This window comes from Thermobia domestica, chromosome 3 (assembly GCF_964235325.1).
Source record: "Thermobia domestica chromosome 3, izTheDome1.hap1.1, whole genome shotgun sequence".
Lineage (NCBI taxonomy): Eukaryota > Metazoa > Arthropoda > Insecta > Zygentoma > Lepismatidae > Thermobia > Thermobia domestica.
The window spans coordinates 307,247,242-307,262,322 of record NC_137456.1 but is presented as its reverse complement, the minus strand read 5'-3'; the positions used below and the strand labels follow the sequence as shown (position 1 = coordinate 307,262,322).

Sequence of the window (15,081 nt, the reverse complement as noted above, 5' to 3'; positions counted from 1 at the left end):
TCTAGCGACATTCTGCGATTTAAGTAAAGCATTTGATTGTGTAGATCATAAAATCTTATGTGATATATTAGCGTATTATGGATTCCATAGCAGCAGTTTAAATTTTGTAAAATCCTATTTAAATGAACGTAAGTAGATAGCTAGTGTTAACAAAATGCATTCAAATATGTTAGAGGTAAAATATGGGGTACCACAGGGCTCTGTTCTGGGTCCGGTACTATTTTTAATAATGATAAATGATTTACTTTTAAATACTAATACCACATCAATTCTATATGCGGATGGTACTACCCTAATATAAATACAAGCTTTGAAAAAGTGTACATAGAAGGTCAAGGCGCATTAACTGAGGCAGCGACATGGTTTAAAAGAAATGGTTTTGTGCTAAATCGAGACAAAAAAAAAAAAAAAAAAAAGTAACCTTTAGTCTAAATCACTACAGTGATAATGAAAACTGTGATGGAAATGAGGTTATATTTCTTAGTATATGTGTAGATAGCCAACTAACCGGGGAACAGCATGTAAAATATGTATGTACGAAGCTCTCCCGAGTGCTCTTTCTGTTATGAAAAACTGAAATACATCCCATTAGTATTTGAGAAACTCATATTTTGCATTTTTTCATAGTATAATTGGATATAGGATTTTACTTTGGGGTAACAGTAGTCAAGCACATGATCTCCTAGTTTTGCAAAAAAAAAAAAGCCATCAGGATTATTGTTGGAACACATGAAAAAGAACACTGTAAAGCACTATTTGTTAGGCTTAAGATAATGACGGTAGTTAATTTATGTATTTATCAAGTGTTCCAAATGTTTACACTAAGAAAAACGTTGCAATATGACACTAAAGGATGAAGTACATACATATAATACTAGATAGTGTGAGAAAATTGATATACCCTTTACTTGATTATCGAAGATCAAAAATAGTTATTTAGTCGTAGGACCGAAGCTGTTTAATAAACGAAAACCTACATACAGGAATTGCCATTAAAGGTTTATAAAAGTGTTATACGATTGATTAATAGCAAATGCATTTTACTCGATTCAAGAGGTAAGTGAAAATAAATAAATTGTATCGTAATTTGCAGTGTCACTTTATTTGAAATATTAGTAGGTTGTTCATTATACTATTAACCAGCAACTGATTGTATGGTATGTTTTCTTTTTTTTTCTTCTTTTAATCTATATGCATACCATATTTGGACGTTATCTATTGCTTGTAATGATAATAACAATAAAATATTCTGGGTTCTATTCTATTCTATTCTGTTCTTATGTGACAGATGTTTGCTTAATGTTTTACTTTATTTGTGAGCAGAACAGATAATATAACAGGTAAATATTTTTAAAGAAATTAAATAAGTATTCCAACCACTCATGTGAACGATTTTGAAACTGTGTCAATAAAAAGTAACTTATTGATTATTATGTTGATAAAAAATATTACATTGTAGATAATTAGGCTACTTCATTAATACATATACGTCCTAATATTATTTACAGCCAAATACAGAATTACGCTGTTTCCATAGGTCTATAAAAGTTGGCTCTATTTATATATGTATTCTAATCTCTTTGTTTTGATCATTGCATAATTCTTTATCTTCGACAGGAGACCACATACTTCCAGCAGGTTGTAGTGCCACCGTATTCATTTACATGGTACATAGGGACCCAAGGTTCTATCCTAATCCAGACCAGTTTGATCCAGATAATTTCTTACCCGAAAGAATCCAAGAACGTCCTCCTTATGCCTATATTCCATTTAGCAGCGGGCCTAGAAATTGTATAGGTAAGTGTTATGACATAGTGTATTTTACAGTACTCCCATTTTTATTTTACCTGCCATTTTTAGTGTATAATAATTATTATGTGGCTTATATTGTAATAACAGGAAACATCTACTTATTTAAATTTCTTATGCCGCATGTGTTCCCCTAAATTAAAATGTATGTATAGGATTATGTTTTGCTTGAAACTTTTCTCCACAGAAGTAACATAGAAGACAAACGTTTGGAGTAACAATACTTCTTCATCATTACCTTAGTTGAGATTTTTATATATATATATTTTTTTCAATTACAAATTTAAGTCGTGTCACCCATATGACTTACTATTGTTATTAAGGAGGATTTTTTTAAACTTCGTTAAGCCACTAAAAGAGAACCAAAAGTGGTTCATTGGACATCTCATCCCTACATTAAAAGGCAGATTCTGTCGTTTAATCATTGTAGAAAAGCGAGCATGAAAACATACCAAGTACAATCAAAGTTGGCGCCAAGTGTGTACTACGCGATGGAATTCGATTTCTCCAGGCGGCTGCTGAGTACCCTGAATTCTAAGGCCAGACAATTCAGGAAACTCTAACCTATGTCTTTCACGAACCACATTATTCACATGTTCATCATACGTTGTCTGCCGTTACAAATTTCCACTATAGCGATTGTGAAGTAGCGAGCGTGAAAACATACCGAGTGCAATCAAAGCTGGCGCCAAGTGTGTACTACGTGATGTAATTCAATTTCTCCAGGCGGCTACTGAGATCCCTGAAATTCTAAGGCCAGACAGTTCAGAAAACCCTAATCTATGTCTTTCACGAACCACATGATTCACATGTTCATCACACGTTGTCTGCCGTCACAAATTTTCACCATAGCCATTGTGAAGTAGCGAGCGTGAAAACATACCGAGTGCAATCAAGGCTCGCGCCAAGTATGTACTACGTGATGTAACTCAATTTCTCCAGGCGGCTGCTGAGTTTTCTGAAATTCTATGGCTAGACAGTTCAGGAAACCCTAACCTACGTCTTTCACGAACCACAGGATTCACTTGTTCATCACGCATTGTTTGCCGTCACAAATTTCCACCATAACCTACCCTCGTCGTGTGCATCAGTAAGCCCTTCTTTGAACTCTCAGCAACGCTCGTGCACACAGAAATCACTTACACTATTCCCGCTGTAAACATTACTCATGCGACGATTAATTGTATATGTGTAATGTCCTTCCGTCTGAAGAAATCGAATAATAACATGTAGTACACACTTGGTAGGCGCTTTCCGCTTTGATTGCATTCGGTATGTTTTCACTCTCGCTACATCGAATTATATCATGTAGTTCAACTTGGCGGACGCTTCGATTGCACTCGATATATTTTCATTCTCACTATATTGAATTAGATCATGTAGTTCACATTTGGCGCGCGTTTCGATTGCACTCGATATGTTTTCACTCTCGCTACATCGAATTATATCATGTAGTTCACACTTGGCGGGCGCTTTGATTGCACTCGGTATATTTTCACTCTCGCCACATCGAATTATATCATGTAGTATGCACTTGGCAGGTGCTTTGATTGCACTCGCTATGTTTTTAAGTTTGATACTACACAATGACTGAACGACTGGATCTGTCTTTTGGTACAGGGGATGGGCAATGTCCAATAAACAATTTGTCTTATTCTTGTTTCATCGTTGGTTCTCCTCTGGCAACTTAACGGAGGTTGAATTAAAAATATTCCTCGTACAACAGTATAAATTTGTTGACCGAATCCCCTATTTATAGTTGTCCTAAAAATTCAACTTCACATAATATTGAGAAATATCCAAGCAGAGATTATTTCATTATACATAATTATTGATCATTCCTTGTTTCAAGAGATTTAGATAAGGTTAATAATGTTCTTAAATGTTAAGACGTTGTTTGCAATATTATTTGCATTATATTTCAACTTGACATAATAATTAATACTATAATTAGAAATTGTATTAGTGAGTAAAGTCTTCTAGAAAAGACTTCCATGGATTTTTGATTGAATAATTCCTTGTTTCAGTCTTGCTAAGTGTAATTAATTATCCTTGCATCATTTTTTGTGTTTAATAACACATTGGACGTACGAAAATACCAATACTTTTGTGACAAATAAAAACGTAAAGAGATATCCAGCACTTTTTCCGGAGATCATTTTATCGAATTCTCCAGTCTTTCAAGAATATGTGATGAAATTTTCATCAAGATATTTTAAAAAATGAGGTTGGTACTTCTGTTTTTGTGTCGTGTGCAGAGCTGTATTTTGGCGGTAATAGATTCGTAGTGCAGTCCATTGTGTTTCGTGGTGAATATATCTTAAACCCAAACATGAACGCCAGTAACAGCAATGATTCTAGTATTGCGGAAAGCAAAAAGAAGGATAAGAAAATATATATTCAGCGAAGAAACAAGAAGAAAGAAGATATTAAGCGTAAGCATCTTCGAGGCGAAGAGTATGTCAATGCTGGAGGGAAACGTATCAGCAGCAAAAATTTCAGGTACTGTTCTAACTGTTGTCTTAAATCATGTTGGGAACTGTTTTCTGTGGATACACAAAACGAAATATTTGCAGGATTTTACAATCAACAGGAGAAATCATGCCAGGACTCATTTTTAGCTAACTGTATGGAACGAAGCAAAACGTCGTCTGGAAAGAGGACTGTGAATCCCAAGAAGGAACATTTGCACACTTGGTCGTATTCGTTGTGTGTTAACGGAAGAAAAATGCCGGTATGTCAGCAGTTCATACTAAAATTGTTACTAGTGTCCATGAAGCGGCTGCGTGTTATTCAAAGTAAACTACTGGCAAATGCAGACTTCAGGGAAGTAAGGGGGTCTCACGCGAATAGGCCTCACAAACTGCAAAACAATGTGTTGGAGCTAATTGCAGAACATTTAAATACTATACCCCGTGACTGCAGTCATTATTGTTCGCATAAGACTAATCTAAAATACTTTGAGAATCCTAATCTATCGATAAAGAAACTTTATAAGCTTTTCCGCGAGTATTACAAAGAGAAATCTGGCACTAATCTGCGTATGAACTACAAAACATATTTCCGCTACTTTTCCACTGAATTTTCATATGCCTTTGTTAGACCCAAAACCGACACTTGTGATTACTGTGCTGATTGTGAACTGACGTTGAAAGACAATCCCGGTGCTGAATGTGCATTATCATATGCACTTCATAAACGCAAGGCAGCAAGACGAAAAGAAATAAGGAATCATTATGTGCAGAAGGCAAAACAGGATGGACCTTATGCAGAGTCGTTTCGATGCGTGATTAGTGGCATGCTAAAGAGTTCGACTAACATATGTTCCCTGCAGTAGTCAGGTTTTTAGTATGACGCTAATCATTTCGTCAAAACGACTCTGCATAAGACGGGATATGTCTTATTTAGTGATGGAATTTGATTATGCTCAAAATTTTCCTGTTCCACGCCTAAACGTAAACACACAGTTTTACAAACGACTACTGTGGCTCTATTGTTTCAATGTGCATGTTTTCAATTATGATACATCGTACTGTTAATATTTCATGGAAAGTGATGGTAAAAAGGATGCTAATTCAGTGGCTTCTTTTTTTGTATGACTGTTTAGTGAAGAAACTTCAAGAATACTCCAATGTCAAGACGATTGTATTGTTTTGTGATGCAGCTGGAAGTCAAAATTGGTACCTCACCATTCTCAAATTCTTAGCGTGGTTTGCCAAGACCAATGATCTTGAAATAATACAAGTATTTCCAGTACGTGGAAACTCATTTTCACAATGCGATCGCAGTTTTAGACTTATTAGGAAGCACATAAGCAAAAAGGAAGTCATAGGAACAGCGAAACCATATCTTACTGCGATGGTCTGCTGCAGACGCAACCCCAGTCCGTTTCAAGTTCTAATGGATAGAGATCTATTGAAAGAATGGGAGAACGGATTAAGCCATTTGTTCCTATCCAAACCTGTCTCCAACCGCCACACATTTACGATTATGAAATATGTCATGATAAAGACGAACCAATCTGGCTCTCTGCTTTGTTCCGAAAATTACTCCCTGTGTATAAGCCATTCATTTTTTGGAATCAGAGGGCACTGCGAGAACGTATACATCTTGACCTTGAAAGCATGCCGTATCCAGAGCTCAATCGCCTGAAAATCAGAGATGTAACAGGTCTATACAGATTTCTGAAGGACGAAGACAAAGAGTGGCTGGAAAAAATATTTGATCGTTAGACTTCACCTTCTGGAAGCATTTGCAATTTGATGCCATGTTTATTGTATGCAAATTTGGTAATAAACATTGTATAATGTAAGTAATTTGGTTATTACATTTGTATCTATGGAAAAAGGGCATATAAGGTATTTTCTAGATTACATCATTCTGAAATATTTTTTCAACACAGCAAGTATAAATGTCTATAATTCCATACATTAAATTCCAAAGTTTATTTTTATCATAGGTACCCAGTGAAATAAGCACCATGCATTTACGTATTCAACAATGAAAACTTTGATAGCGATTTTCTCGAAATGGTATTTTTGCGTATATGCCCTTTTTCCATATACCGCCTCTCATCCTTTTTTTCATGGTCGGTTGAGATTGCTATTGGCGTTAAAATAAAACATTATTGTCTACTCAGTAAAAATAACAAAATTTTCCTAAGTAGTGTTTAATATTTAAAAAATTCTATTTCCCTTCAAAATACTGTTATAATCAATTGAATAAAATTTGTTTCTGGTGATTGGACTAAATGAAATCAGAGCTTTTTCTAAGCCAATTAACTAAGAGTGTCAAACAATTAGAAATTCTGAATTTTAAAGTTTTTAATTCCTCTAAAGCATTTTGTATAAATTTTCTGTTCATTTTGCTTTTAAAATTCACAGGAAAAGGATACTATATAGTTTAAAATAAAACCGTACTAATTTACAACTATTATACAAAAAGATGTTTATTAATCAAACAATGAGATTCTCTAGAATATGTAGGACAAAATGAAAGGACTGTGTTGAAAATCTTTTAAGATGCCATGGTTATGCCGGTTAGGCTGTGATGATGAGAAATGAATGAAATGATGGAATGAAGAAAGTGGGAGGAAACGGGAGAACCCCGAGAAAATCCATGCACACGGTGTTTGTCCACCACACAGTTCACTTGACACGATCTGGAATCGAACGAAGGACCTCATGCACCAGAGGTGAACGCTCTACCACTGAGCCACCGCGGCCCCCACGACTGTGTTGATGAGTCGTAGCCAGTACAAAGGTAAATTAAATGGTTAAGGTCTTGTAAAGTAATAGACAAAATTAAATAACTGCACAGAGGAAAAATAAATCAAATAGTCAAGATCATATATGCTATACAATAATAAAATAAATGGCCAAGATCGTTAATTATGTAGAATAAAAATAAAGTAAACACTCTTAGTAGCTATCCCCTACGTTTCTTTTTCTAATAGATGATCATTTTGAAAATTCTTCCGGTGGTGACAGGTCGAACTTGTAGTTCCCGAGTCTTAAGTGAGTGGATCTAGTTCAAGTTTTCCGCTGTGTTTATTGTCTATATATTAGTTGCCTGTAACTAAAGCTGTCTGTGGTATGCAAACCAAGATTAGAAATAAATAAAATCGTCCATAGTTCGTAGGACAAATATAAACAAAATGACTACGATGGTTTATGGTAATTAACATTCTAGGGAATTCATTTTCTTTACCCTGTTTTCTCTTATGTCATAGGAAGGGTGAGATGCAAAATTCATATTCTTCGAATGATATTTGAAATTAAATTAAAAGTGTTTTCAAGTTTGTAGTGTGAAATCAATTTTTAATTCTTGAAACTTGGGTTCAACAAAAGTTTTAGTGCACGGAGTGAAAAGTCAACTGCTGTGTAGAATGTTAATTTTGTATTTAAACCTTTTGTATTGTTTAGTCATTTATTCAAGCTTTGTTTTGGGTATATATCTGCAAGCTGTCATTCATACAGAACGTTATTAAACAAATTTATATTATTCAAAATCAACTTGACGTTATATACGAAAGTAAGTCAAAAATTATACGTAATGTAGCTATAAATATTCTTATATTGTTCAGCTGCCTTGTAACATATGGCAGCAACCGTTTGTTTAATGAAGCCCATAATGCATTGTCGCAAGATGACAAATCAGGACTTCGGGGCGGCTACTCCAAAGGTGCAGGCAAATGGACACAAGCACATCCAATCCATTTATCAGGAAATACCTCATTGAGATGTTCTCTAACGGCAATAGCATAATGGGCTGGTGCTCCATCCTGCTGGAATTATACATTCCTCCATGGTGTAAGTTGACTCATCAGCCATGATATAGATGTATGTCAGCATCTGCACCAATAAGAAACAACAATTCATTAGCATTTATGAAATATAAAAGGGGTACGGGACTTTGTGATCACTCTGTACATATCATATTAGTATCAAAAAACCTCTTACAAATGCGTATCATAAAACTTTAAAAAAAAAAAAAAAAAAAAAACCTTCAGTTCCTTTCTTGTTGAATATTGTTTCATAATAATCAAAATCTAAACCGCCTGAAATGTTCATAAATAAGGCAACACTTTCAGATCAGAAGATTATTGTATGCGATGACGATGTCCATACATTTGCTACATTAGTCCAATTTTGTCCGTTAAATTCAAACTCCGATATATCGAGAGTTTACTGTGTATATATATAGAATTACTTTCGAGAAACTACAAGAGATTTTAAATTCTAAGATGTGTGATTATTTAGATAATAATAATGCATTAAAATAACTTATGTATGATATAAATGTATTAATTTCTACTTCTAGGTCAGAAATTCGCTTTACTTGAAGAGAAGGTTGTAATATCGTCCATTTTGAGAAACTTCCGTTTAGAATCCTTAGACAAAATGGAAGACCTGGAGTTGGAGGCCCACATAGTTCTGACTGCAGAATTAAAAGTAAAATTTCATCCGAGAAACAAAGTCGTGAAATGAAGCCTCTTTTTAAAAAATGAATAATTATTTTAATGAGAATATAAATAAGTATGGTTTCTGCTTCAGTGTATTAGTGACTATTTAAAGAGAAATTATATTTTTTCTACGTTTACCAACTGTATTATATCTCCATATGGTCATTAGTAGTTAGTAAAACTTGGCAACGGAAATATTCACAAATAATAAGAATTAAAGCGAGAAGGATGATAGGACAATTAAAGTGGATTCACCTTTTATGATCAATACTTATATAGACTGCAGATTGATATGTAATAATTCCGTCTATTCCGTCTTGCTTTATGTTTGTTTTGTTGTAGTTTCAGCCGGTTGTAAAACAAAAATTTGTGACTGAATAGAGTTTATCTTATTTTAACTTACTTTGCATGATTCCACTATATAGTCTGGAAGTCCTTTTGGGGTGTTTGGTTTTTCTGGTAGCTTTTGGTAGCGTGCAATACTTTTTTTTTGTGAGTGGTTTTAAGAAAAGCTCACCTTCACAAGGAAAAAGTTAATATGTTGTTAAAACGTTAACACAAACAAATTTTCTAACACAAGTAAGACATGATGGCAAAATAAGTGAATACAGTGTTTATTCATTGTTTTGAAGTGAAAATAGGATACGTGTATTATTTGGATAATCCATGATCCGAACACTAAATGTTAACGCATTAAGATTTGATAAGTGTAGCTAATGGCAATGTAATTCAATTCAAATGACTAATAATAATCATATTTGTAAATTGTCTTTTCACCCACAATTATGTTAAAAGTTTCATTTATTATACGATGTAATGTTAACATTTTTCATAAACTTTTTATTCTAAGTTACTTTTATGTTTGATAGAACCTTATAAAGCGTTTCCATCAAAGAAAAGAAGACAAGAAATGTGAGACATTTTCCCTCCTTATTTTTTAAATGGCTTTATCGTGTAATGTAGCAGGAATAAGAACCAGGCCCGCAATCAGCCACAGAGGTTTGGGGGGGCCATGAATATGTTAGGGGGGCAAGTCACTAAACTTTCTCTTACCAATAGTTAAATTGTGTTTTTTTTTTTTGGATTAATAATAGCATTTTGTGTTAAGATTTGGAGAGGCCACAAAAAGTTTAGGTGGTCCAGGCCCCGCCTAGGCCCCTTCTGGTTGCGGGCCTGATAAGAACGTCATTAGCGCTTTATTTTATGTGATTCCCAAACTCTTTCTTAGAAGTCAAAATGAAATATTCAATGACTGATATTCAGTAACAGATTGGGTATTTCAGGCAAACCTGAAAAAATATGTTCTTGTTAAAAATATTATTTTATCTGGTGTAATGTAAAAGTGATTGTGTGTAAAGAAAATCACGCTAAGTAAAGGCAAAATGTGTGATAATTAAAGATTTTAATAAGTTTTCAAAATGTTAAAAGAAAATAACTGTCAAATGCACATCAACATTGTACGAAATATCTGTTTCATTGACATATTATGGACAAAGAATTTGACACAAGCCATTCTTGTTATTCAGTCCAGACAAGAAGGTCGGATAGAATTTCAGAGTCCAAAGGTTCTAAGGCATGATGGCAGTATATAGGTAGTATGCTTTTACATGTCTTCAATTTATAATGATTTAACTGCGTCCTCTCTAATCTTGGAAATTTAATTTAACTAATTTTCTAACGTCATACAATAAAATTTTGCACAGTGACAATGCAATATTCCATTGTTATTTTTATATATTTATAATTAGAAAAATAATATAATTCAAACAATGAACAAATATTTGAACAATTATTCAAACGATGAAAAAATGTTCAAATAATTATTCAAACGACGAAAATGTTCGAATAGTTATTCAAACAATGAAAAATTATTCGAATAACTATTCAAACTATGAAAAATGTTCGAATAATTATTCAAACGCTAAAAAAATGTTCGAATAATTATTCAAACGCTAAAAAAATGTTCGAATAATTATTCAAACAATGAAAAATGTTCAAATAAATATTCAAACTATGAAAAAATGTTCGAATAATTATTCAAATAATGAATAAATGTTGGAATAATTATTCAAACATTGAACAATTAATCGAATAATTAATAATTGTTCAAATATTTATTCTAATAATGAACAATTGTTTGACTAGTTATTCAAATATTGGATAATTGCTCGAATAATCATTCAACAATGATCGGTTTTTCATTTAATTATTCAAGTAATTAATATTCGTTCGAATAATTATTCAAACAATAAACAATTGTTCAAGCAATTAATATTCGAATAATGGGAAGAAAATTGTTCGAGCTTTAAATAGGGAATATTCGAATAATTTTAACAGTAATAGTAGTAGTAGAAGGATAGTATACTGCATCTTTTCATGCTAAGGACCTTAATATGTGCTGTTAACCTGCAAAGAAAGATTTTTTGAAATGCCAATCTATTACTGCATCAAAAATCTATCTTACGTGTAACAGAATGACGTGACCCATTTTCCAGTCTCTCTAAAACAACTTAAACCCTACATGTAATTTAAGCAATGGGACAATAAAACATGCATTTTCATATATGAAACTCAAAACCTATTTACTGGAAGATTAACTGCTAAACAAGTAAGCCAAGTAAAACAAAATACTCAGTATAAATCATGCAAAAGAAAGCAAAGAAACCTCTATAATTCACTTTTCGATTTCTTTAAATTGTGGGTATGAGTGAAAGAAAGACCAAATAGTGTTATTAATTTTTTGTAGCTTTATAATTGCTTTTTTTTTTTTTTTTTTTTTGTCTTTGTGCATAATGATCTCCCAAGACATTTTTCTTTATTTTTTTCTTGGTTTATAGTAAACTAGTTGTGAACTGTACAAGGCTGTATGTTTTTTTTAGAGTAAGATTTTTTGTACTTAGTGATTGTATTACCATATTTTTCATATTTCATATTTTTACTATAAATTGTTATGATACGTGTAGATTTATATATAATAAAATTTTATGTATTCGTTGTATGTGACACTTTTAATTTATTTGACCTATAACTGGTATCAGATAAAAATCAGAATTTGTGAAAAAAAATGGGCTAAAGACGTGCAATACTTAAACTTTTGAAATATTATGTTTCAAAACAGAAATCAATTAGATATCCTGATAAAACTGGCATTACATATGGAAGATAAATTAGATAGAAGTATTCTTTCATGTTATTTGATACATTGTTATTAAATATTTAAAGTGTATTTAATTTCGAATGGATTCACAAACTTGATACTTCATCATTTCTTTAATACTGAAGGTCGTACTAAGAAAAAAAGTATTGGTAAAGGTTATTATTGCGTGAGAGGAGCATCATATAGAGATATCTGGTGTGAGTGTATGTTGTATGCGTGGCATATCATAAGATAGTTTCATTTCTATGGTAGCAAATTGCACTACTCTGCCTTATACTGCAAAATTCCCTTTTCAAACAGAACTATAAATATCAGAGTAAATGAATATTCTGAAAGCATATTAACATAGAATAATCTAGAGAAATATATATGATCAGTTATCTAATAAGAATTTAGAAATATATTTGTTGCCTTAGTTACCAACTGGGAGATACATAGCACCCTACTCGCATTAGTTTCAAATTTCTATGAGATACCTTAATGAATATTGCAATATCCGTTCATATTTACAAACAAGATCATGTGCTTCTCCACGGGGATCATCAAGCAGCCGATGGATGCCGTTTCCGAAGAAGTACGAGAAGACACGGAAAGTCACGAAGAGACCCCTACAACCCCTCCATAGGCTCCTCCTTCAAATTCGGCTATAAAAGAGCATGTCAAGAGTAGAATATGATGATTCTACCTGAAAGGAACATCATTTTTTAACCACACATTATAATATTGTTATTTCTTCGTAGATATGTTTAATAGATAGAAATAATAAAAAACGAGGGATACCATACGTGTATAAGTATTATTACTGAAGTAACAACAAAACAAACGCACTAGGGTATGTTCACACACCACGTGGTAAACAGAGGATTAAGAAAATTTTCAGTATCCGGAATCCCGTCTAAGAAGGACGCATTATTTGGCGGGATTCCCAAATTATACAAAACTATGCGACAGAAATTCTTAACTACATTTGTAAATTTCGATCCATCATGTATACCTATGACTATCTGGATCTCAGTACAGTATGATTCTATCGCTGAAATATTTCATGTTGGAGCAGTAATATCACCACCATAATGTTATTCTTTATTTGTATCAATTTTTTGGTTCATAGCTTCTGTTCAACTAATCGCCAACAAGATGACGCTACGAGTTCTCTGTTTCGTGTTTGTTTGTTCCTTTAATTAATCATGCATTTTAACTGCAATTTTCAATTAAGAGTAATTGTGTTTCTTTCTATTATTCTTGGTAAGTTGTTCCACATACAAATTTGCGTATAAAGAAGGGGACAGAATAATTTTATACTATCATAAAGTTAGCCAACTCTTGAATAAAGATAAAACACAATTTTCAACTTCTCTGTGTTTGTGTGTGCGTGTGTCTTTTCGTCATTAGGATGATTTATGGATTTTTGTATTTAATTCTACAAGCGTCCCAAGAATTGTCTTCGTAATTCATTGATGTGCTTAGATATGTGTGTTCAAGCGAAATAAAATGAAATTCTAGTGTAACGTCCTAGGATATGCACCGAGGCTAAGGGAGACGGTGATGATGAGACTGAATGAAATGGTGGAATGAAAAAAAGTGAGCGGAAGCGGTAGGACTCAAAGAAAACCCATGCACACTATTTGTCCATCACAAAGCTCACTTTGCACACACTGGAATAGAATCTGAGGCCCCGCTCACTAGAAGTAAACGCTTTACTCCAAAGCCTTCGCTATTTCCAAGAAGGCAATTTGCAGATGAACCGAAGCTTTGGATGGAGCAAGTAGCTTTATTAATTTCAACTAGTCCTGTCCAAATCGATTTTTCGAAAATCTGAAAATCGATTTTCGCAAAAGTTGAAATTTCAAAAAATCGATTTTCAAGTTCAACTTTCAAAACTGGTTTCAGTTTCGATTTTCGAAACCGAAGTTTGGCTTCGGTCTGCAAAACCAAACTTCGATTTTTTGTTTTATTCACTATTCAAATGTTATTTTAAAATGAATGTGAGGGGAAATAATGAAATGAAGTTACAATAATGTGAAGAAACAGAAATAGTATACTCGCATGTTTAAACATGCTTAATTTGTGCTACAAAGTGAGCATACGTTAGTAATGTTTTACCACACACAAACAAGTTACATACATATGCATGGTATGCGCGTTTCTTGTGTGAATGGCCTGGAGGCTCACGGTTTGAGCTCTGGTTTGAGTCCAGAGGTTAGTACATTTCATTTAATTTATTTGCCTGTTTCATTAGCTTACAAAACACGAGAAATTCTCAGGTAAACATTACAGTTGTCAGAGAGAGAGAGAGAAAAAAAAAATACATATAATATTGTCAAGTACCAGAGGTATACATCATGCACCTTTCTAAAATACAAAACCATGTAACAGGATATATCAAGTATAAAAACATGACAATTTACATTGTAATTAGGTAACCGCTCGTACCACAAAAGATATGTACTCACAGGTAAGTATCTGTTATCAACTTTTCACTTAATGAATCATTTAAATATTCTTTAATGGTATAGTGACTACAGACGCCAAACAGTATCTACACACGAGATTTTAAGGTTGTACTTGCGCGGAAAGACATAATATGGGGAGGGGGAATAAAAAAAACAGAAGTGTCCAGAAATCTAGTTTGAACAAGGATCGCGTGGTAAATTCATACTCCGCACCGAGCAATGGCAATCCCTTACTGTTAGAGACTTGTTTTGTCATCTGCCGTGCGAGCTTGTTACATCATCATATTTTTACTGATACCTACAACCGAAACAAGGCTTCGGAGGTTAAATGTCATTTGATACTTTGGTTTTCTTTTCACCTCTAGCATCATTTCCCGTCGAGCACGGGCGCGAGTTTTAGAACACCCGATGTAAATCTACGTAAGTATAGTATAATAGAATTCCATCACTTTACCTGGAAACCTTAATGCCAATTCAATGATGTACCAACAACTGAACCACAGTCAGTCAATATGCAATTAGTATGGGTGTTATTTTTCTTTTGTTAGCAAAACACAATAGACACCAATGACCCCTCAAATTTTAATGGACTCTTTACTACCCCTTAAGAACAATCGTTGCTACGCAACTGTTTGTAAGAATTTTCTGTTCTATATGTAAAATATGGCGAAATTAATTTTAAACAAGCCTAGTTATCA

The 15,081-nt window shown here is 33.3% G+C and overlaps 1 protein-coding gene across 1 annotated transcript in view; it reads left to right on the top strand.

The window, feature by feature from the left end:
- Window positions 1-11,771, top strand: part of LOC145682277 (cytochrome P450 4C1-like) — a 39,544-nt gene extending 27,773 nt beyond the window's left edge. The window contains exons 4-5 of the mRNA XM_081753856.1: window positions 1,618-1,797; window positions 8,632-11,771. Of these exons, the coding sequence (XP_081609982.1) occupies window positions 1,618-1,797; window positions 8,632-8,798 (347 nt within the window). The 3' untranslated portion in view covers window positions 8,799-11,771. The remainder of the gene's footprint in view (window positions 1-1,617; window positions 1,798-8,631) is intronic.
- Window positions 11,772-15,081: the final 3,310 nt, after the last annotated feature.